The sequence below is a fragment of the Myiozetetes cayanensis genome, unplaced genomic scaffold (assembly GCF_022539395.1).
Source record: "Myiozetetes cayanensis isolate MyiCay16 unplaced genomic scaffold, myiCay2020 scf16, whole genome shotgun sequence".
Classification (NCBI taxonomy): domain Eukaryota; kingdom Metazoa; phylum Chordata; class Aves; order Passeriformes; family Tyrannidae; genus Myiozetetes; species Myiozetetes cayanensis.
The window spans coordinates 8,231,459-8,254,504 of NW_026087270.1; the positions used below are offsets into that span (position 1 = coordinate 8,231,459).

At 38.5% G+C, this 23,046-nt stretch overlaps 2 protein-coding genes across 5 annotated transcripts in view; one reads left to right on the forward strand and one right to left on the reverse strand.

The window, feature by feature from the left end:
- Positions 1–282: 282 nt before the first annotated feature.
- On the forward strand, positions 283–13,078 carry BRD7 (bromodomain containing 7). The gene is made up of 17 exons (XM_050311231.1): positions 283–410; positions 694–902; positions 1,672–1,801; positions 2,207–2,264; positions 3,358–3,502; positions 3,847–3,957; positions 4,304–4,488; positions 5,299–5,422; positions 6,049–6,124; positions 6,688–6,795; positions 7,413–7,545; positions 8,433–8,544; positions 9,731–9,787; positions 10,631–10,742; positions 10,880–11,023; positions 11,478–11,621; positions 12,555–13,078. Exons 1-17 carry the CDS (start codon positions 362–364, stop codon positions 12,617–12,619), a joined length of 1,962 nt encoding a protein of 653 aa, XP_050167188.1. The 5' UTR covers positions 283–361; the 3' UTR covers positions 12,620–13,078.
- A 1,233-nt stretch (positions 13,079–14,311) lies between these two features.
- The window catches only part of ADCY7 (adenylate cyclase 7), a 59,275-nt gene continuing 50,540 nt past the window's right edge, over positions 14,312–23,046 (reverse strand). For all 4 annotated transcript variants that reach the window (XM_050311224.1, XM_050311221.1, XM_050311222.1 and 1 more), the window contains exons 22-29: positions 22,147–22,310; positions 20,957–21,038; positions 20,199–20,354; positions 19,366–19,512; positions 18,818–18,925; positions 17,911–18,025; positions 17,228–17,352; positions 14,312–17,110 (exon numbers count right to left, since the gene is read on the reverse strand). In XM_050311224.1, the coding sequence (XP_050167181.1) occupies positions 16,964–17,110; positions 17,228–17,352; positions 17,911–18,025; positions 18,818–18,925; positions 19,366–19,512; positions 20,199–20,354; positions 20,957–21,038; positions 22,147–22,310 (1,044 nt within the window). In that variant the 3' untranslated portion in view covers positions 14,312–16,963. The remainder of the gene's footprint in view (positions 17,111–17,227; positions 17,353–17,910; positions 18,026–18,817; positions 18,926–19,365; positions 19,513–20,198; positions 20,355–20,956; positions 21,039–22,146; positions 22,311–23,046) is intronic.

A 23,046-nucleotide genomic window follows, 5' to 3' on the forward strand; every position in this document is an offset into this window, starting at 1 on the left:
AACCATTCTCTAGGACGCTGTGAGGGCTCTGGAGAGGCAACGGTGCCCGGAGAGCCGAGGGAGGTTGATCATGAGGGAAAACGCCGCGAGCTCGCCGCTCACAGGCGCAGATCACGGATCAGGGATCCAAGATCACGGATCAAAGATCACGGATCACGGATCCAAGATCACGGATCAGGGATCACAAACCACAACGCTGTACCGGCCGCCACACACCCCCTCCCACGCACCACTGCGCGTGCGCCAGACCTCCAGGCCGCCAGGGGGCGACGCGCGGGCGCCGTCAGTTCCCCGGTCCGCGCGGGGCCGGGCCGGGCTCCGCCACAGCAGCGCGGCCGCTCGGGCGGGCCGGGCCGCGGCCATGGGCAAGAAACACAAGAAGCACAAGTCGGACAAACACCCCTACGAGGGTAGGTCCTTACAGGGCGGGCCCTCAGCCCTCGGGCCGTTTGGGAAGTTGGGTGTGTGGCTGCGGCAGCGCGGGGGGAGCGCGGCCCTGGCTCCGCCGGCGGGCCCGGGGCGGGGAGATGGGCGTCGGGGTCGGCTCTGTGTGGGGGAGAGGCAGCAGGAGGGTCTGGAAATCAAACCTGGGGCAGTGACAGCCTTTGGAAGGAGCCAGAGGCGGCGCGGGCTTGTTCGGACCGGGAGTGTGCTTTCTGTGGTACTCACGGTTCGTTTCTCTGCTGGTTTAAGAATATGTGGAAAAGCCGCTGAAACTGGTGCTGAAAGTTGGAGGAAGCGAAGTTGCTGAACTCTCCACTGGAAATGCGGGACTTGATTCCGCCCTCTACGAAGACAAATCCGAGCATGAAAAACACAAGGACAGAAAAAGAAAAAAAAGAAAGAAAGGGGAAAAACAAGTTCCCGGAGAAGAAAAGGAGAAAAGAAGGAGAAAAGTTAAGGTATGTGTTCGTGCTACTGCATTTTAGGAAAAGGAAAAAAAAAAAAGTAGCAACTCTGCCTTTCTCTGGGCTTCACATCAGGAGGGCAGCAGATACGACTGTAACCTGTACTCTTAAACTGGAATACATACAAACTCAGCGTATTAGCTTTGCTGATTCCTTTTTTCCAAATACTTTTACTAGAAAAAGATGAGTAATCTGAAATTTCTCATTTTTTGAAAAATATTGGCAAGTATAAGAGTATAGAGAATGGAAAAGGGGGGCTGGAATTCTCTGTCTAAACAAATCTGTTTATATAAAACATAAGGAAGAACTCACAAGTTCTTAATTAAAAACTAAAAAAAAAGCATTTTCTTGTCAGGATTCTTAACATGGTAAGTAATTATAACACTTCTATTTTAAATACTATGAGTACCTCTAATCTTAAACTTGCTAACTATTTCTTACTTAGTTTTTCTAAAACTTTCAAAAAATCATTAAGGACAATTCTTTGTGCAGAGTTGTTCCTGTCCCACTTTTAAGGGACACACACCAGACAGCTGTCACATTTTCTAAAAGACTCATTCAGTGATACATTTCATTGTATGGCTGAATTACTTCAGTGTCCAGCAGATGGAGACAGTACATAAAGAATACAAGGTTTTTAAACACAAACTATTCTTATTTTTTAAATTTGTTAAGGTTTTTCTGAAAAATACAGAGAGCATTATGTACAGTAACAATGCTGAGTTGGTAGGTGCTGTTAAGTTTCCATAACAATCTTTCCTAGGAGGATAAAAAGAAACGAGATCGAGACCATGCAGACAGTGAGGGAGAACAGGAAATTAAATGCCAGACCCCCGTCAGGATGGAGCTGTCACCAGAGAAACCACTGACGAGCACTTTATCAAAGCAGGAAGGTAAGGGTGGGGAGGGAAGGAGTTTCTTTTGCTAATTTCGTTTTTCCTTAAATTGATTGGTGTTTTATTGTTCTTTGTTTCTATAGTAAGTGACCTGACATTTTTTGCCATCTCTATTTTTCTCCATCTCGTACAAAAATTTGGAATGGGGTTACTGTATCCTTGGTTTGCAGGGTGGTATCTGGTACCTCTGTCAGAGCAAGCAGAATGTCAAGTTAAGGGCACTGAGAAAAGTAGATCCCCTGTATGTATTGTGGGGTTTGCCACTGTATTCTTTTCTTTCATGTGGAATTCTCAAGTTGCAGCAGTTTTGTTCAGCTGATTTCTAACATCTTGGAATTTGAATGCCTCTTGCATTCAGTTCTGTCTCACACCCTTTCCCCCTCCCACTTCTTTTTGGTCTAGAGGTGGAGCAGACACCACTTCAAGAAGCTCTGAATCAACTCATGAGGCAGCTGCAGAGGTAAATGTCTGTGCTACAGGCTTTCAGAGCCATGGAATGACAATAACATACAACAAGGGAAAAGGCATATAAAAAGTTCACTTAAAATATTATTGCTAAGTATCTTGTGAAGAGGGCTATTTTAGGAATTTAAATAACTAGTTTAAGAACATGTACTTAGAAGTTCTCAGCTTAAGCTTCTTGTAAACACTTCCAGTTTCAAGTTTATAGTACTTTTCAAAACTTTCAAAACCAGGACAGTTTTCCAATAATGTGATGCTTTGTTTATAAGAACCTTTTGAAAAGAAAACACAAGAGTCTGGAATCAACTTGCCGGAACTTCTTTTACCTTAAGTTCTCCTGTTTTAGCATTATTTACTATAAAAAGGAAGTATGCACTTGAAAACTTAAAATGTGTTCTCTTATTGCCATATTAACCAAATGTCTTTTGATTAAAATAATCAAATTTGTAGTTCTTTCAGGTAGTCTCTTGTTTAAAAAAGTCTTTCTTGACTTTTGTACAAGAGGGGTTGAAAGATCTTTCCCTTTGATTTTATTGCTGGTAGAAACACCCAAGAACGTCACTGTGTGTCAGAGATCACTGAAAGTCTTGGGATATGTTACTTTACACAACCTGAAAATTAACATAAATACACACATTCTGTCACAACTTTTAGCAACAAGCTTTCCCTTCTGATCACTGCAGAGTAAGCAATGAATTACAAGAATACATTTTATGACATTTACTCCCTAATTTTTTAGTAACTTAATTATACTGTAATTCATATACCCCTTTGTGAAAAGAGGTTCATAAATCTCTGTATGAAAATCCAAAGCCTTAAAAGAAAAAGGTTGGTGGTTTTTTTTATCTTGGGAACAGAGGTACTTATCAAAATTTAGAAATAACTTCTAGAATATATTTGCAACACTTTTTTGGTGTATGGGTTTGCCTGTGAGATCTTTTCAACCTCGAATATGAAAGATTGTGCTGACACAAGCCATTTCTATCTTTATGTTTCTGATTCCTTTTCAACTTAGTTCTTTCCTTTCTGTTTAATTCCAAACTCTTTGTTGTAAGTTGAAACATAAAAAAACATCTTTCATTTCTTAACAGAAAGGATCCAAGTTCTTTCTTTTCATTTCCTGTGACTGACTTTATTGCCCCTGGCTATTCCATGATCATTAAAAACCCAATGGATTTTAGTACCATGAAAGAGAAGATCAAGAACAATGGGTACCAGTCCATAGAAGAATTAAAGGTAATGCTTTAAATTTTGACTACAGAGAAGCACTATGCTCAATCGATTTGAGCTCTAGGATTTTATGAGAATATGAAGATGCCAGAAAGAAGCAGTACTTCTGCTTGAAGAAATGCTTCTTGTTGAATTTTTGTAACCAAATAAGTTCTGAAAGTAAAAGAAAAAAGGGTTGTGGTGCGTAAAGCCCCATCTTGAAAAGGTTTACATTTTTAATAGATTTCTTCATTCATTAAAAATGTTCTTTAAGGGTTTTTTCTCTAGAGCTCAAGACACTGCATTTTCAACAAGGTGTAGTACACTGTATAATATTAACTTTCATTCCAAAATTGTTAATGTTTGTACAGGATAACTTCAAACTGATGTGTACTAATGCAATGATTTACAACAAACCAGACACCATTTATTACAAAGCTGCAAAAAAACTGCTGCACTCAGGGATGAAGATACTTAGCCAGGTAATAAAAAATACAAACCAAAATATTAAAAAATATGCTGCTTCTTTTTTTGATCCCTCTTTATTCCCTTTTTTTTTTTTTTTTTTAACAGGGATCTCATGAAAATTAATAAAATCTTGCTTAATATTTGTCAAATGCTTGTATATTGGAATTTAAATAGTACATTGTTTTAGTACTGCTGCCAGATCAGTTATTGAAGAAGTACTTGCATTTCATATTAAATTTTTAAACTGCATTTATATTTGCTAGAGTAAGAAAGAAAGAGCTGAAATAAAATGAGCCTCTATGGGTAGGTTACAGAAAGATTCATTAAAGAAACAAATAAAAGGATTTTGGTGTTTTTTAGGAGAGAATTCAGAGCCTGAAACAAAGTATAGAATTCATGGCTGACCTGCAGAAGACAAGGAAGCAGAAGGACAAGGCAGAACTGCAGCAAACTGGGGAAGATGAAAACGGTCCTGGGAAAGACAAAGGAGAATCTACGGATGGTGACACCAAAGCATTCAAATCACCTAGCAAAGAACACAAAAAGTGAAGTATTATCTGAGTAACAATTACAGGATACATCCTTTAAATGCTACTGAAACAAGGTGACTTAGGGACCAATGGATGCGGATTTCTGTCTTTGTGGTACTGCTTATACACTAAAACATCATCATCTCAAGGGAGCAACACTTACATGAAGTGTCCTCATATACTAAAACCAGATAAGTTTAGAATAATTTATGATACCATCATTTTTACATGTAGATAGTCTTGTACTGCTCATCAACTCCATTCCTTCAGTTATTTTCTATTTTAGTGTCCACTTTACAGAACTAGTATATTTTGGAGAAAGCTCACAAACATGACCTGTTAAACATTTTGGCAGAAATAACTATAAAGCCAGTTTCAGTTTTGTTGGGGTTTTTTTGCATAGTAGTTGTATTTGAAACGTGTAACTACCTAACTACAGAAAGTGTGCATCCTGAAATAGCTTTTAATGTCTAGAAATACCAGATTTCAAAATACTAAATACTTAGGTAGATAGATACTAGATTCTAAAATTGGGAGTCTCTAACATACCAAAAATATCTTAGTTAGTTTTATGGGAGACCTTTACACGGAGACATTTACAGTTACTAACATAAAAAAGCATTTACTGATGTGAACTTTTGTCACGTGCCTTCTCCAGTTGTACTAAATACTGTCATATTAAATGACACTTTTTTTGTTGTTAGGTGTTTTGCCTGGAAAAACCAGTTTACAGAGTTGGCTAAATTTTGTCATGGCACCCTTTAGTGCTTATTTAGCCAATTGGTGTTGAGGCTTCTAACTGAGTTGTCTTGGTGTTATTTGCAGGAAGGACAAAGACCTGCTTGAAGACAAATTACGAAGCAATAGCTTGGAAAGGGAACAGGAGCAGATTGATCGTATTGTTAGAGAATCTGGAGGCAAGTTAACCAGGCGACTTGCAAACAGCCAGGTAAGTCTGTGTGTGTTTGGTAGCTCCTTTCACTTTCTCACAAACCAAGCTTCCTCAGCATCTTAGGTCAGTTGAAACTCCTCGTCTGCTTTTGCTACAGCTCGCACCATTTTACACAATTGATATCTGTGTGACATCATAAGGGTAAAAAAGGCACATCAGTTGAATACACATGGAATTTTATCAGCAGGGCGAGTTGAGCTTACATTTTCTGAAATTGTTGGTGAAGTAGGAACGTGAAGAAAATACCTCAAATCTGACCTGTAAAAACCTTGTAGCTGTGAAACAGGCACGTATCTGATCAAAGGTTATTAACATTACAGGAGAAGGACCCTGGTCAGTAATCCTCTGCCCATTTGATTTTCTATATGAATTATATTTTTCACCTCTTGGCCCCTGCAGAAATATTAATGTTTATCATAATTTCTTAATTTATTGTGCCTATACCAATAATACAGTTATTTCTAGTGCAAATAAAAATTCATAGAGCAGCACTCACTTCTGAGTGACTGACCTTCCTTTCTGATTCCTACAGGTAGGAATCATTTTCATTGGATGTTTTTATTAGTTTAAGGACCAGGAATTTCAACTACTATGTAAATTAATATAGTCTTATCTTATTGCAGTGTGAATTTGAAAGAAGAAAACCAGATGGTACAACAACTCTGGGCCTTCTTAATCCAGTTGACCTTACTGCAGGAGGTAAGTTGACACAGTTCAGGTAACAAGCCACTTCCACCTACCTGGTCTGCTGCTTCTTTGCAGGGTCTGATCAGCAAACCCTGATCAAGAGCTGAATGCCTCTTTCAGTCTGATAAAGATCTGGGTTGAAAAAGCTGCAGCTGAGGGGTCATGCAGATGGGTTTCAGTTGTGGCTGTTGTTAGGAGCAGCTGAAGGGAGCCCTCAGTGGCTGTTGCTTCTCTGGTTTGTGTCAGCTCTTTGTGAGAGCTGCAAGAGAAAGCTTTTGCCATTAGAGAAGGGACTACCTGCCATGTGCTTGGGCACATTTCATTCTTGGGATCCCCTCAAGTCTGGTCCATGTACAGAGTGCAGTGTCTGCTGACCCAAAAGATCACAGATATTCCGCCATTGGGAACTGTCTGAGTCCCAGATCATTTTGTCACACAGACTTAAGTATAAAACATTTGGAGAAGAAAACACTTTGAGAATCATGTCCTATCAATTCTGAGTTTCTAGCTATGAGTATTGAATGAGTTTAAACATCTTCATATGCCTTCTCTGTTTCTGTGTTTTGATACTGAAGAGCCAGGTTACTGCCCTGTGAAGCTGGGTATGACAGCAGGAAGGCTTCAGTCAGGAGTTAATACGTTACAAGGGTTCAAAGAAGATAAAAGAAACAAGGTTACTCCAGGTAAGTGCTGATTTTTAAAACAAAAGAAAATACAAATCCTCCTTACATGAACAAAATGTGTTGATCTCGTTACTAGCACACCAATTTGGAACTAGGGTTTTTTTAATGACAGAGCATATTATGACATGTGTCCCTGCCCATGTCAGGGATGTCAGAACTAGATGGTCTTAAAGGTCTCTTCTAACCCAAACCATTCTATGGTTCTTTGTGTCTATGACACAACTAAACAGCACATCAAAATCCAGCTTAATTTGTACATACAAAAGAGGCAGTATATTTACTGTTCATCTGCATTGAGAAGAGAAACTCTACCAGATACAGAAAGGCTTTTGGTAGCTTTCATAGAGCCTGAGAACCTGTTACCAGCATCAGGCTGTTCCCACTGAGCTAAGGCACACAGTGTTGTTAATAACACATTTGCAAATACAAATGCATTTGATTTAGAGGTTACTAAAAGATGTTACAGTGTGAACAGATGGTGTTCTGTGAAAGCTTCTTTTCACCTTAAGAAATACATATCTGAAAATTTCTTTTCTGGGATTGTTTTACTGCCCCTTCTCATTTTATCTGATGCATGAATATCACAGGTAATAATTAACACTGTTGTTATTCATTAGTGACGTACTTGAATTACGGACCCTTTAGTTCCTATGCGCCAACATACGATTCTACATTTGCCAACATAAGCAAAGAAGATTCTGACTTAATCTATTCAACATATGGGGAAGACTCTAATCAAGGATCTTCCAGGTAATCCAGCCAGGGTGCACAGTACAGTTTACATGTCCAGAAGAAGTTATGTGCAACTCTCTGCAGTATGGGCTGTCTTTGCTGTGGAGCGATGTCACTGCTGTCTTTGTAGCTTAGGGGGGTTTGTTTGTTTAAGAAACAAATACTTAGTTAAAGAACCTGCCTCTAAAGTGAAATTAGCCAAGGTGGGAGAATTTTAATACTATTAATCCCTAGGAACACCCTGTCTAAAAACTTAAATGTATTTATAACTTACTGAAGGACCCACGTTCAAAGCTAGAAAAATGTTGAGTGGTACAAATGTTTATACAAACTGGATTTTTTTAACATTAATTAACATTAGTTACAGTCTTAAATGTCAAATGCTGACTAAACTACTGTGGACACAGAGGATAGAGGGAAAGCTGAATCCAAACACAGTGATTCCCAATGTAATCCTTTAATAGTGTGTAGTCTGCTTAAATTTCATATTATTTACTACAGTAAAAACAATTCTTATTGGCTTTATTATTCTTGATTATAAAAACTTCAAAGCCCTTTTGTGTTATGAGAATTTCACAAATAGCATACACATTGTATAAATTCGTATGAAATGGGGGAATATTTAAGTTCAGTGTAAACATGAAGGGCCTGTGCAGGTTTGCTTTTGTGCTGTTGCAGCTGCCTGAGTCAGTACACTTTTCCAAGTATTTCCAGTTTTCAGATTCGGAATGAGTTCCTCAGCTACAGAAGGCATGGCTGATTAAACTAAAGCAAGCCATTTAGATCAAATCCTGTGCTACTTTTTGTATTTTCTATGCTGTACATACTGGTTTGACCTTACATAACTTTTTTTCATTAAACATTTGGTATGAAAGTAGTTACCTTAACTATCTTTATTCTTTCAGTATTCAAGATTTTTTTATGAAATCCCAAGATTATCCTCTCTTAATGGCTGATAGTTTGCTTGATGTTCTAACTAAAGGAGGACATTCTAGAGCTCTCAGAGAACTAGAAATGGTAAGAGTGGATTTGAATACTGTCTGGTCTTTGGTTTTAGCTCACAAGCTCTAAAGCAAGAGAAAGAGGATGCTGATCCTGTTGATGGCTCCCTTTTAATTGGTAACATTTGAAAGTGAAGATTGATCTTTGCAGTGGCTGCATTTTCTGGAAAGGAATTATTCTGAGTTGTTAATTAGTGAAACATGAATATTAACAACATACTGTAGATATAGACATAGTTACACATTTTTTGTCTACTCTCCCATTCCCATTGTCACTGGCTACTGTTCCATTTAGTAAGAAAATAGCAGTATGTAGTTGTTTAGAAATGAGGTGATCATTGACAGGCTTTCTTGTTTCCATGAAATGTTTATCATGTTTCCATGAAGTTTATCATGTTCCAAGCAGCCACTGTTTAGTTTGGGAGAGTGAGTCAGTAGTTTTCTCCTTTACTTGGTGCAGTGCTTTTAAACTCAAATATGTGCCATGTAAAAATACCAAACACTGACCCTTCAAATTCCTAGGAGATTTCAATGATGTCTGTGCTAAACCTGACTGGAATCAAAGGGACTGATTTGATGACTTAATTGACTAATCAAGAATTATTTGAGAATCTCCTCAGGGCAGTTTCTGTTAACTAAAAGTCTTGCTTTGAGTTTCACATCGATGCAAACTATTGAAATAAACAGATTGTGACCTTTTACTAATGGGTCAAGTATTACCTAAATCAATACTAGAAATAGTTCATGGACTAAAGATCATGTTTTAGCCTCAGTTCAGACCTTTGCTTAGCATTATGAGGTCAGCTCTTTTCTAGTACCCAGTAGTGGCACTGACTGACAGGGTTCAGCCACTTACTGTTGCCAGTATTAAGAGAAATACAGTTATGTACAGAAACAGAAAACATTTCAGACTTTAATAACCACCCTTCCTTTTCCTCCTCATCCCCAGAAAATAGTCTGTGATGGTGACATCACATCTGAACTTTGCAAAGAGCAATAAAACCTACCCTGTAAAAATGTATTTTAGTAAACATCAATATCTCAGGAAAGACCCTAAAAAATAGCTGCATTATAATTTGCTTTACAGAGGAAGCTCATTATGACATTGTATGTATACTTCCCTTGAAAAATACTGCATTTTGTAACATTTTACTTTGAACTTAAAAGAGTAATTTTAATGCCTTCTTTAAAAATCTATTCAGCCACTGGAGGAAGCTGAAGGCCCACATGAAAGAAGTGATGCAATAAAAGATGCAAAGGTAAATTTTTTCTATATTAATTAACTACTCTAACCAACCTATCTAAGCCCAGAGGTATAAAACTGCCTAAAACTGCAAGGCCTGTGCAGCCACACTGAGACTTCAACACACCAGGACTCATGACAATGACATGCTCCTTTGTAGGCATTAGGAGACTAAGATTCTCCAGAAAGTTAAGTCTTAACTATATGTCAAGAGAACTGGAAGAAAATGCTTATATATTTTTGTTTGTGATTGTTGGGAGCTATAGTTTTGGCTCTATCTTAGTCTGGTTTGGTTTAACATGAACTTGTAATATAAATACAAGATGCCACATGGTACATGGCAGTCTGGGAGAAGTTCTCAGTTTGTGCCCCTGTAGGCACTAAAATAGAGCTCTCAAATCATTGCACCCCAACTTTGCTCAATTAGAGGAAGCAGTTCTAGGGCACAGGCTGCTCTCCTGAAGCCTTCATGTGCAGCCAGTGCCCAGATTCCTCCTGAATTTTGGCCACAGATAGATATTCAATAAAATCTGTTTTAAGTGAGCTCAAGGAATTTTTAAATTGTTTTTTAATTGGGATGCTGGTCTTAAGTTACTGCCTCATTTGTGCATGTCCCCAGTGGTTTTGGCAGATGCCATTTTCTATTTGAGTATGAAACAGTATAATACACTGAGTAACTGTAGAACAGTAAATTTCACAGGGTGTCTTTTCAGCTTTCCCTTTGTATGTTCACCTGTTTTGTAGAGCAGACTAACTTTAACATCATGTTCTGCTTTTCCCCAAACAATTTTGTTGTTTGAAGGCTGAGCTAAGTATTATCTAAATTATTACTTGCTGCCTTTTTTTTTTTTTTTTCCAGATTATGGAAAGTGATATTGCTGCCAGGTTGGATGCTGCTAATAATGACAGACTTACAGCACTAAAGGCAGTCACAAACTTTGGTATGCCTATAGAAGAGTTTGATTCTGAGGGTGAGTTTTCTTGGTAGTCATGCTTTTGATGTATGTCTGTAACTGCTTCAGTTTCTCAGTCCCTCACCATATTTTATATCATAATGTAAGTAAATATACTCTCTTGCTAATCAGGACTTTGTTTTCCTTTTAAACAGAGGCTGAAATCTTCCAGAGGAAACTTGATGAAACAACAAAGCTGCTCAGAGAACTGCAGGATGCTCAAAACGAACGACTGAGTACAAAACCACCCCCTAATATGATCTGTCTTCTGGGTCCATCTTACAGGGAAATGCACTTGGGTAAATATACTGTTTTCTGATCATTCTTGCAGAATTGATAAGTCCCCAGTTGTATCAACTCCAAGAAAGAAAAAAGTTCAAGAGCTATAGTGCAAAATATGTGCCCTGTTGGGCCTAGAAGATCAAATTTTTTGCATGTAAAGCCAAATTAAAGTTTTGAACAGTAATTGCAAGTATTTCCTCTTTATTTGTTTATGTCCTAGAACTGATTGGAGCTTTCTCTAATACCAGGGGGCAGACAATAGCCAAATACTTCTAACTCCATGTGTTTTACAAGTGTCTTTGAACAAGGGTTGCTTGAGTATAACAGAGTTGTTGTTGCAGGGACAGCTTTGGTGCAGGTTGCATCTGGTTACTGGTCTGTCATGTCACATCAGCTAATACCAGTCATACATTCCTCCAGCAGGTTTGTGTCTGTACATCATATATAAATACATGCACTTATCTTTTCTAGCGGAGAGAGTAACCAATAACCTGAAAGAACTTGCACAACAAGTGACTCCAGGTGACATTGTCAGTACATACGGAATCCGGAAAGCAATGGGAATCTCAGTTCCTGTACCTGACACAGAAGACAGCTGGGTAGATTTGACAGAGGGTGAGTATACAAAAACGTATTGTAGCATCTGTTCAACTGAAACAAAACCACATCTGCAAATCATTAAGACTGGCTTGTGGTAGGAGTTGCAGTAGCATAGTTCCAGTTTTCACTTCTCTCCTTTTTAAATTCTGTTTCAAAGGGAAAGTTGCTGTCTTTGGTCTCAGTCCAAAGTTAATCTTTTGCATATATGGAACGTTACTTTACCATCCATCTTACAGCATTGCCAAATTTTAAAGCTTGGCAATTAATTCAATTTTAGTTTTCCATTTACTGTGAATTTGCAAGAGAAGAGTTAAAATTCCTCACTGATAAAAGGACATTGTGCTTCCTTCTCCACCAGGCTTTCGGCTGTGCACTCCTTTTGCTTAATTTGGCCAGGTGTCGTGCTTTGTAAGTTGACAGCATGAGTTCAACTCACCTCATCCAGCCAAAAGTAATAGCTGGTTTTGCTGGATTAGGGAGTCTGGTCAGTGGAAAGTATCAATACCAAAACCAGACCTGCCCCTTGTGGCACATGCATGGCCAAAGCATACCCAGAGTTGGGATAAGACAGGGGAGAATTTTCTCTCAAGAAATGTAATTCACATATCAAATTTACTCAATCTGTGGTTTATAAAAGTTTTCATTAAATAACATTTTAACTGAAAGAGCAGGATTACTTCAGGAACTTATTCACGTTCTCAAGGAAACTGCTCAAGAAATTTCAATTTCAAAATTGTTGAGCATTTTCTTTTTCATAGCACTCTACCAGAGAAGCTCTGTAACACAACCAGCTAAAACATAGGATTTTCTGGGACTGTTGCAGTACAGCTAACAAAGAGCTATCTGCACAAATAGCAAATGACTTGAGGAGTGCTCTGCTGTATATGCATGTCTTTCACTTGAACTATTTATGTGTTCAGTGACCTGGTATCTGTTGTAAACTTTCAGACTTTGAAGAGCCTAAAAAGACCATCACCATCCCTGAAAGCGAGTGTGGCGCAGTTACAGGCTGAAGGTTCCGTTCAGTTTACAGCTGTTTGTTTGATTCTGTTTAAGAACCAGGTTAATGTCCTTCAGGTGCATTCACCACGTGTGTAAATTGTGTGTTAAACTACTTTTGTTTATTAAGTTTTGGAACTGATGGCTTTTGAAGTTGGAGGGTTTGTATTAGAGTTACTTCTGCTACATAAATGCACTAAATTATTCTTTTTGCGTTCTGTATTATTTTAAAGCGCCTCTGCAGCATTTAAGTTTTCATAGATTGTCAAGTGTCTGGAAAAGTCAAAGCATAGTGAAAATGTGCCTATATATTGTGCAGGGACTCAGCCAGAAGTTTCTAAATGCAGTGTAGTAGACTGAGTCTGGTTAGTGCAAATATCAGTAGTATCTGAACATGCAACTTCCCCTTTTTAAAATTACTGAGCATCTCTCTTGAACATGAGGAAGAGAAATAAACTTTTTATATAAAACCAGTGTAGTGTGATGAATTAACAAATGCTCAGCTTTGTGCGGCTTTGAATGTGCATGAATCTCTTAAAGAAACCTCACTGTCTCCTCACCGTATCCTAAAGCTTGGGGGCAAGGTTAGATGAGACCAGCAGGTGAGACCCACCTGCTGTCAGCAAAACACCTCATCAGGGTAGTACAGTGGACTCTGAAACACTCAGACAATTCTTCATATTACTTGGAGTTATTACTAGACACTGTCTGGGTAATGATTTTGGGCTTGCTTATGAGAAAGAAGCATATATTTAGAAGCCTCCTCACATTAAAAGTCACTTCCCTGTTCACCAAAGCTGCAGACAAAGCAGAGCAACAGCACAGCTCTTAGGCACATTCTAGCAGTGTTACAGGTGGAGCCAGTGACTCATCCAAGAAGGCTTTTCCCTGTGCTCATCACTTACTCTCTCACCATATCACAGTGATACACGTAGCTTTTACCACAGGCATCCTTAATTTTTAAGTGTTGCTTCTTTTTACCCCATGATTCCAGTGTAACCTTGGACTTGAAGAGGAATGTCATGTAGTGCTCCAGTTCAGTCTGATCAGCCATCACTGATGTGTGCAGTGGCAGGGAACTGAATTAAGAGATAACTTAAAGGCAAAGGAGGATCATGAATTCCACCCTCTACCCCCAGCCATGGCCAACATCATCCTTGCCCTCCCTTCCTTCCTCCTCTCTAGAAATGTCTGCAGAAATACTTATTTAACTGTTTTTAAACTTCCAGAAGTCTTACCTGTCAACCTGGTCTTTTCTCCAGTAGTTTCGGTTGTCCCAGAAGAGTTCTTAATAGTCACCACTGGAATTTTTTCAGTTCTAGGTAATTGCAGCTGAAATACTACCCAGGGAATGAATTTTTCCATTAATATGTAGGTCATTTTCATGCTACAAGAAAATGACAAGATGCACAGCAGCTGTGCCAGCCAGATCCTTACTGGCTCACTCCACAGCATCTCACTGCCCATCACCCACCTTTCATACATGCAGGAGGTGACCACCAATGACAGAACATCAACAACTGAAATTTCTCCTCAGCTCTTGAACACATGGATGTCACTCTACCCATTTTCCACTTGCAACTTTTTCTAAAAAGGTAAATATTGAGTTTAGTTTATAGGCAAACACAATCCTGTTAACTCTTCAGGGCTGTAAGGATATATATGCCTTCTATTCATGGGAATCTTCATCAAAATAATTGCAAACCCAAACATGTTTCAGGAAGTTTTTATTTCACTGTAAAAACAAAAGTTTGTTCTTTAAAACAGATGCCTAATTCAGATGTCATTAGCTCTTCAAATTAGATACAGTGCCATTTTTTCCATATAAGGAAAAAAATAATGCTGTAAGGAAGATATTTCTACTAAGATTTTTTCCTCAATGTTAAGTTTCACAGTTTGCTCTCAGAAGGACTGCTGAAAACAATTACTTAAATACAGTTTTTTCTTGAGTTGAACTTTTTCTGTGGTTGAATATAGCTCTCATATTACATAGTTCCAGTTCTGATGAAAAATTAGTCATCCTCTTTTTTCATCACACAGTTTCTAACTTCCCCAAGTACACCATGCACAGCACACCAAGCCAGCAGTCCTTTTAAACTCACAACAAAACCCAGCTCCTTCCCCTTTGAAAGCTGCAGCTCTTCGGGGCACTTCTGCAAATGAGGTTGAGTTGAAGTTACACCCAAGCAAGTTACCAGGCTGACAAGGCAACGTGTAAACAAAACCATTTCAAAATGCTGTTACAGCGAGTTTTCTTTCATAGATAACTTACATCTACATTCTACTAGTTCTGTGAACAGAAGCACTTCAGAGCCAGCTCTATTTATAGGCATAATGCACTTTTCAAAATGGATTCATGAGACAATGGTCACTTCACCTAACAGGACATCAGACTGCTGAAAGGAGCCTTTGACACATGCATGGTCCCTATAAAACAATAAATAAATATCTCAAAACAAATGCTTGCTGAGCACCTGTAACTACAAATACACAACATACAAGAGCAGCAAAAGCTATTTGAAAGTTTATTCAACTACAACACTGACTTGCACTAACGAGACACCACATATGATGCTTTCTTCTTCAGCAGAGCCCACGTGTGAACTAGACAACCTCAAACTAAGGTTTTCTAATATGCTGTTTTCTGTTGGAGAGCTACTACACACAGATTTGACCTACAAAATTGACAAAGGCTGCAAGCACAATTTTTAATCCACAGTTGGACAATATTTAGATTTGTTCCTGTCTTGAAACATAGTCACTTCATCTTCTAAAGAAATTACACAGTAATTAGAAAGCAGCAGTGATGCATAGGACTGCTTAAACACTTGTCCAAGATGGGTCAGTACTAAATCCAGAAACAGTAAGTGCTGCTCTGTTTGTAGAACAGTAAGGCTTAACTAAACAGGTGTTGTACTCACTGATCACTGTGCTGTCCAGCCCTACTGTATGTGGTGTGTGGGGAGGACGGGAGAATCCATCTTAGTTAATACATGTAGCTGGGCACAAGGTGTTAGCCTTACAAAATACGATCTCCACCAACAGAAAACAGATTAAGAGATTGCAGAAAGTAGAAAAATGCCGATTTAGAAATTAGCAAAAGCCACTAAAGCTTAAAAACTTTACAGACTAAACTAACTTACAGTAAGTCAATTTCCATGATGATATGAATGCTCTACTCATACTTTCAGCATTGGGGCTCTGCTGAAACATTTCCATTATGAATATTTTCTTTTGTAACCTTCAAAACCAGTTTGTTTCATAAACTGCATTACCTTTAAAAGGTACAGAAACCAGCCAGTGGCTAGTCAAATTGTAGAAACAAAAAAAAAAAATCCCAAACCTCACCTCAGACACAGTTCCGCTAATACAGTATCTGCTACTGTTTCTAATACTATCTTAATAATTCTGTTCTTCAGTTTCCAGCAATTCAGAACAGATTATTTTTTTTCCCTAAGTACCCCAAGAACACAGCACACAGAATTCCTGCCAGTGTCAGCAACACCAGGGGCTGTCAGAGCCTGTCTATCAGGTAAACCACAGGTGCCCCACACTCACCATCCCATGGATTTTTTGAAATTTAAAGTCAAAAATTGTAAGACTTACATGTGACTGAATAAAATGCACATGCAGATACTAAATAAAGAGACACAGAAGGAGAACATGTAATATAATGTAAACACGCTGAACTAGATGAAAGTTATTTCTGAACAGCTCTTGGTCACGAAAATGTTTGTGTGACACAAGGTTCTTCTGCAGAGAAGGCACGGATGATAAAATGACCAGATACTGTGCAATGTGGGTCTTTCCCCAAAGGGGCTCAGCACAGTTGTCATATGATACATTTGAGTTCATTTGTGTTCCTCTTCCCATTATTCAGCTGTCTTCTGTGAATCTGTTCAGCATTAAAAGCAGGATATGCAGTGCCCACGGTATCACTGCACATGCCTGGCCAAACACAATACTGAAAAGCAGGTGTGTGTCAAAGAACCAGCAGTGGAATGTTTTAACATGGTAATGAGTTCCACAGTGCATCCACACGTGTTGTTACTGGAGCTGTTAAGACTCCCACAGTGCAGGTAAGGAAAGAAACGAACTGAAAATGCTTCATGGCAATTCCAGGTAAGTCCTCAAATTATTTTAGGAAAAAGTAGTCTTTTTCAGACTGATTGTTGTGTGTCTTCTAGGAAATTTTCATAACTCTTCTTTATTAAAAAAGAATTCTCTTGAGGTGTAGAAGAGAAAGGAACAGCATATACATATTTTTAGAATAAAGTCCTTCACATAAGGAGGGAAATTGTAAGTCTTCACAGAAGGGAGGCAGTTGTAAGTCTGTTTTGATTAACTTCATCATAGCCTCAGTTCAGTCCCATACCTTGGAATTTGGCTGTCTCAGTGCAAACAAAGTAAGTCCTCAATTCTCCCTTGCCTTTGACATTAATGAGTCCCCTACATTCACACGAGTATCCCAACTCCTGTAGTATTTTGCTTGTTTCTTCTGTGACCTTTGTGTGAAAAGAATTAGAAAGTCTTATGAAATTCTTCTGATTATTCACATTAAAAAAAAAATCCACAGCCGATTAGAAATAATTCCTTAGACATTCCAAGGCTCATAGGTTTACCTGGATTTTCCCAAGTTCCCCCGTGCTCTCCATTCGACTGGCAACATTAACAGTGTTGCCCCAGATGTCGTACTGAGGTTTCCGGGCACCGATCACACCAGCAATCACAGGGCCATGATTGATCCCTGGATAAACAAAAGCAGGTGTCATTACTGAAGTAGAAAGTGATGTGACATACTGCTTCGTTATTAGATGTAGCTTCAGGGTCAAAAAAAACCCAACCCAAAACTTAACTCTGTGACACATTTCTGGCAATCAGTATCAACATTCTTCTATAAATAGTTGTACTGAGGCTCAGGAGATGTGAAGTGACTCACTCCTTATAAAATGGGAAGTCTGAGGAAGAGCTGGGGCACAATTCATGCCGCAGCAAAATTCTTTTTCTACTTTTGTTGTATGGAAATAAACATTTCTATAGTGGCAATACTGTCTTTAGTCAACGGTCACTAACAGGGTACGTCACTCCTCATCCGCACCTTTCATTTCCTCCAGACTCATCCAGCTGCAGTCTTCCTGCTGCTCCCTCCAGTGATGAGAAAAGCCCATCCGTGGAGGAGCTTGGCATATTTGAAAAGCTGACCAGACAATACTACCTTTGACCCCAGCACGTGACCTACGTGGTCCTATCTCATGTCCCACCGTGCTGGGCTGAAGAGCTCACATTCCTCACAGACAGAACCTACCAATGCGTAGGCGGAAGTTGTTGAAGGAGTGTCGGTTGATGCCATCCAGTTTGCTCATCAAGGCAATTCCGTATTCCACCATAATCCCAATGTGGGCATGCTGTCTCTCCCTATCCTGTGCAAGTCATAACACATATTATCATATCTATAAAATAACAAATTACTATTCCCAAGCAGGACTGGTAGTGACCAGAGTATGTATTTATAAGGAGGACACCACTCATTCTTGTAACTGCAGAATTGCACAGTGCAACAAACATTCAAAATGTCTTTTTAAAACTACAATAAATTCAGCTGGAATGGCTATGAGGCAACAAGCATGTCATGATTAAATTTTATAACACATTACTATCTGTCCTTTAGGATTTCAGCTTTAACTTCACATGTTTAGGCTATATTATTATGTGTGTTTTAATGTCGTACACAAGTCTCCTACATTGAAAGTGAGCCCAAGTACAGAATTTGGTTTACATTCTTCTGGGTGACCAACAGTTTCAGGCCTAACATGGCATTTGAGGATTCCCTTTTTGTGCCAGTTCTCAGGAATCACAAAAAGCTTACTGTCCAGTTGGTGGCCTTTTCTTTGGCTCCCATTCTTTGCCTTCCCTATTATTAGAGCCATTCTGCTATGCATCTAGACATGATAAGTTACTGGAATCAAAGATGCAAGGTGTCAAAAGTATGCTGGGGTTACAAACTTAATGCCTCCTTTGGGAAAAGAAAAATGGCACTAGAAGATAAATAGTGAATTCTGCAGGAGACAATACACTTTTATCACCTTTTTCCACGTTTCAGGAAGTCACTCTTGGTGATTTACTTTCTCTTTTGTATCTCATTACATTTTGTTACTTTGAAACACACCTACGTACCCACAGAATACTGAAGGCAGATTTCAGAGACAACGTACCTGATTGTTCTCCTGGCCTGGTGTAACACTGAGACCGGCTGCTGCCATGTAAGTGCTTCCAATCGTTTTTATTTTTTCAACACCACTAAATTTAGGTTTTAACAAGAGCTGTTTGAATGAAAAGAAAATAAAAACTTGAGACTTGAGACATATATCAGTGTAGTATTTACCCAGAAATCTTATACTCTCTACAATAAACATTAAGCATCTCCAGGAATACTATCACTGACATGAAGGTTAGATAAAGTACTGACGATTGGTTTCACAGTTTTGCTTTACCTGCTCACAGGAGAAACAGAAGTACTGAAGTACTGAAATACAGTCCTTGAATTCAAGACTTTTAAACCATACTTCTAATGGATTAGATGTTGTACTTGAAAATCCCTATCAGATGACAATATATCATTGAAGACTGCAAGGCTGAAGTCAGAATATATCAGTTCAGTGTAAAAATGTTTTTTTCCCCCTCTAATGCTCACTGATCTAGTGAAACACTTATTTTGCAGCAAATATGTAATCCAGTGCATTTTTGACAGAAGCTTAATTACCTCATCAAAGTCAGCAATGATTTCATTTAACAGCCGCAAGCATTCCAGGCCTTCTTTATTGACATCACATTCCGTGTAAAACACCTTAAAATCTGGTACTGATGCAAACATGACACACACACAGTCATAGGATTGATGGTACCAGTCCTACAGGAAAACAATATATCCACACGTTGTCAGCAGTCACGTTCCACCACAGGTATTCAGACTCATGACCATTGTTTCTAATCAGTAATCAAGTCACAGCTTCCCTATGAAGTCAATCAATCACAGCACCTTATAGTGGGCATCTCTTATTTTTGTCAGAAACATTAACAAAGTTTTATTTGCCTAAGGAAAAGCTGAGATACCTTAAAGATATCTCAAAGATTCTTATCTATTTGGACATTGCCAGCCTCCTGACACACAGCAATATTCACTTCAATGATATGCTGGCAGAATAAGATTGAGATGTCTAAAAAAAAAAAGTCCTTATCAGTGAGCTTGTCACTGGGGTTGCTACCAAGGAGATACTATCTCTTCCTCAACTGACTTCTCTAGAAACTGTGATGTATCCTCTCTGGTAAAACATAGTCTTTGGAAAGCAGTAAATCCTTTTTCAAACTTTTAGCAAACTTAAACTGTGTCCTGAAATCAAAGCACCAATTCTGAAAACAGATTTCAGGGACTGCCACTAACAGTCTGCAATTTTTTTTTGAGGCTCTCTGGTTAGCAGGTTCCTGGGTTTACAAAGGTCTTGGGATACAAACAGACTTCTGTGGGCTTGTTCACATCACATGTTATGTCACAGAGGTCCAATTTACTGTCATTCACACAGCAGAGGCTCAACATACCTCATTTCGTTTTTCACCAATGAAATACGCGGCAACGTGTGCTGGAAGTACATTTTCCAGCAAAAGCCTGTTAACATTCTCCATAGTTTCAAATTGTTCGTGTTCTTTCTTAAACTTATTCTTCCACAGACAATCCAGTCGACAGTAATAGTCAATCTGCAAAGAGACCAAACATGATAAATGAAATCCATAAAATATCTCTGAAAAATATTAGTAATTTTTTTCAAAAAGCACGTGTAAAGCATCTATTTTAAAAAGCACATATAAGAAGAAACAGAGCTTCTTCAAGGCCTTTTGAGCCTATATAGTTATGAAAGATGTACTTTGAGAACAAAGGTCAGAAAAACATGAAGCAGTCAGTGAGACCAAATGCCATTTTGTACCAGCAAGTGTATTTACCAAAATTACACATTAATACTCTGGTGATTATTTTTATCTTGAACTGCTGCCTTGATTTAGAATTATTATTGACATATAAATACAGATAGATCCAAACTGGAAGAATCTGGAAGTTCTCACTTCTGTGATGCAAACACTTTTGAAAGATATTAAAATGTTCCCATCCTTTCACAGTAAAAAATTTTGCATTACCTGTAACTAATTACAAGTAAGTACGCTACCTACAATTAAGAACAGAATATTAAAATAAGATAAAAATATACACTAGAGCACAATTTCATGGAACAACACTTCTGCATTTTATTTAAATCAACTTGTTGCAAGTAAAAGGACTAAGCAATGGTGTTTTAAATACATACCTGTTTTGCAAGTAAAACAAGGGTTATGTAAAACAGAACCAGATATAAATTAGTCATTATTCTCGGCTCTTTGATGAAAAGCCTGAAAACAAGAAAACAATACAAAATCATCTGTATCCTTTTAGAAAACCTACATGATTAAGGGTAAGGGAAGGGGGTGTCTCTTCAGACATAAACCACGACATTATTGTTCAGTTGTGCCAGTGGCTGCCTGGGTACAGGTCCTGTCCTAACAACAAGAAAGGATTATCAGTCAGCCCAGAACATGGGCTGCATTTCATATAAGGACACACTATGTGCTGAAACCTTGTTATGTAGCTGTTGTAGTGAGATGTTCAAGTCAACATGGTTTTATCTTAATGGAGCCATCTTAATTTCCAACAGACTTGAGTTTCAGCTTCCACCCCACCCCAGCCCACAAAAACAAAGCCAACAAAACCTCCTCCTTAAAGGAGGAAAAGAAACTTTCTTCTTTGTGGAAGGAAAGACAATCGTACCTGTATCTGAGACACCACTCATATTTTATAGTAAGATCAGTCTTAGCCATCTATTAATTTTTACAAATACAAACTAAATTCTCATCATATGAATGATTAAGAGGCTAAATTAAGAGCTCACTCAAGCTTTTTTAAGGTGTGCTGACAGCTCACAGCAAAATAAACTTAGCCCAGTCTTCAGCTATGAGACTATTCTGAGGAATCTGAGAAAGACTTAAAAATGAACAGTAAAACCTTTCCACATGGTTTCTCTTAAGTATTTTCAGTTTCTGCAATTAGATCAGGTAAATTGCTGTTACTTTTCAAAATACCTACACTTAGTAAGGTGAGTACATGAAGGTCACTATTCTACTGAAGCATTAGAATTTTAGCAAGGCTTTTCTTCATAGCTTATCAGAAAAGCAACCTTATTATGAGATTAATAAGACTCCCTCATCTTCTAAGTAAGCTAAGGGTTCTAGGGATCCCAGAAGCCACATTACAGGTTTTTCTTCAGAAAACACACTTTGTTTAAAAAAAAAAAAAAAAAAAAAAAAAGGTGATATTGTCTAATATGATTTCCCTGTCATTAACTTTACTGAAAGGTTTGCAGTGTCTGACTTACATGATTTTGACATTGCAATATTCCAGTAGTTGTACAAAAATCTAACACCTCCTTTAATGAAACATTAAATAAGAAACTTGCCACTGCACCTGGTGCTGTTGCCATAGAAGCTCAAGTTTCTGTGCTGAGGGGTGTTAAAGAGGATGAGGTAGACAGTCACAGCAATGGACAGGAGGAGAACTTTGAGTTCGAAGCTCATTTGAAGAAATACCGAGCAAGCGATGAACCCCAATATACAGCAGTAAGCATAATACTGTAAAGGAAGAATTTAAAGAGCAGTTGCATTATTCAGACTTCATGCCTAAGAGATGTTCAAACCATAGCAAATACTCTGAGTTTGTGGTCATTGTAATTTAAACAGTCGCTTGCTAAATACACTAAATACACTTATTTTTAATGACACTAAAAGGCTGAATTTAGTACTTTTCTTTAGTTTAGTTTTTTTAAAGTTTTTAAGGGCCAACAGGAGGATTTAAACAGAAAACATCACACCAACAGAAGCAAGCAATGCCAGATAAAAACTGAAGAGAGCTGAGGATTTATCTTCTGAAGTCTATTAATTTAAGCAATTACTTATTTAAGATTCAAGACAGTGAATCAGCTCTGAACCAGGAACTCCAGCCTTCTAATCCTGTTTTGAATGTGCTCTCCCACTGTAACCTTAAGCAGATACCACATTCCCATCCATTCCTCCCCACCTGTAAATGTGAAGACCGTGACCTGTTATCCAACCTTAGACAAGGCTCTTTCATAGGAACTTTGATGCTAACAAGCATTACCAAGCTAGGGCCATTATCCAGTGGAATTACTGAATGCTTTCCCAGAGGAATGCCAGTCCAGGTGTGGTGTCCCAGCTCAGGATGCAGCTGGCAGCACTGAAGGTGTCGGGTGGTACAAAGTGCGTGGCGCAGACGGGGCTGGTCCCTGCAGCCACAGGCACGGGTGTGAGCTGCTGAGCTGGCACACTTCAGTCTACAGACTACTCCAAA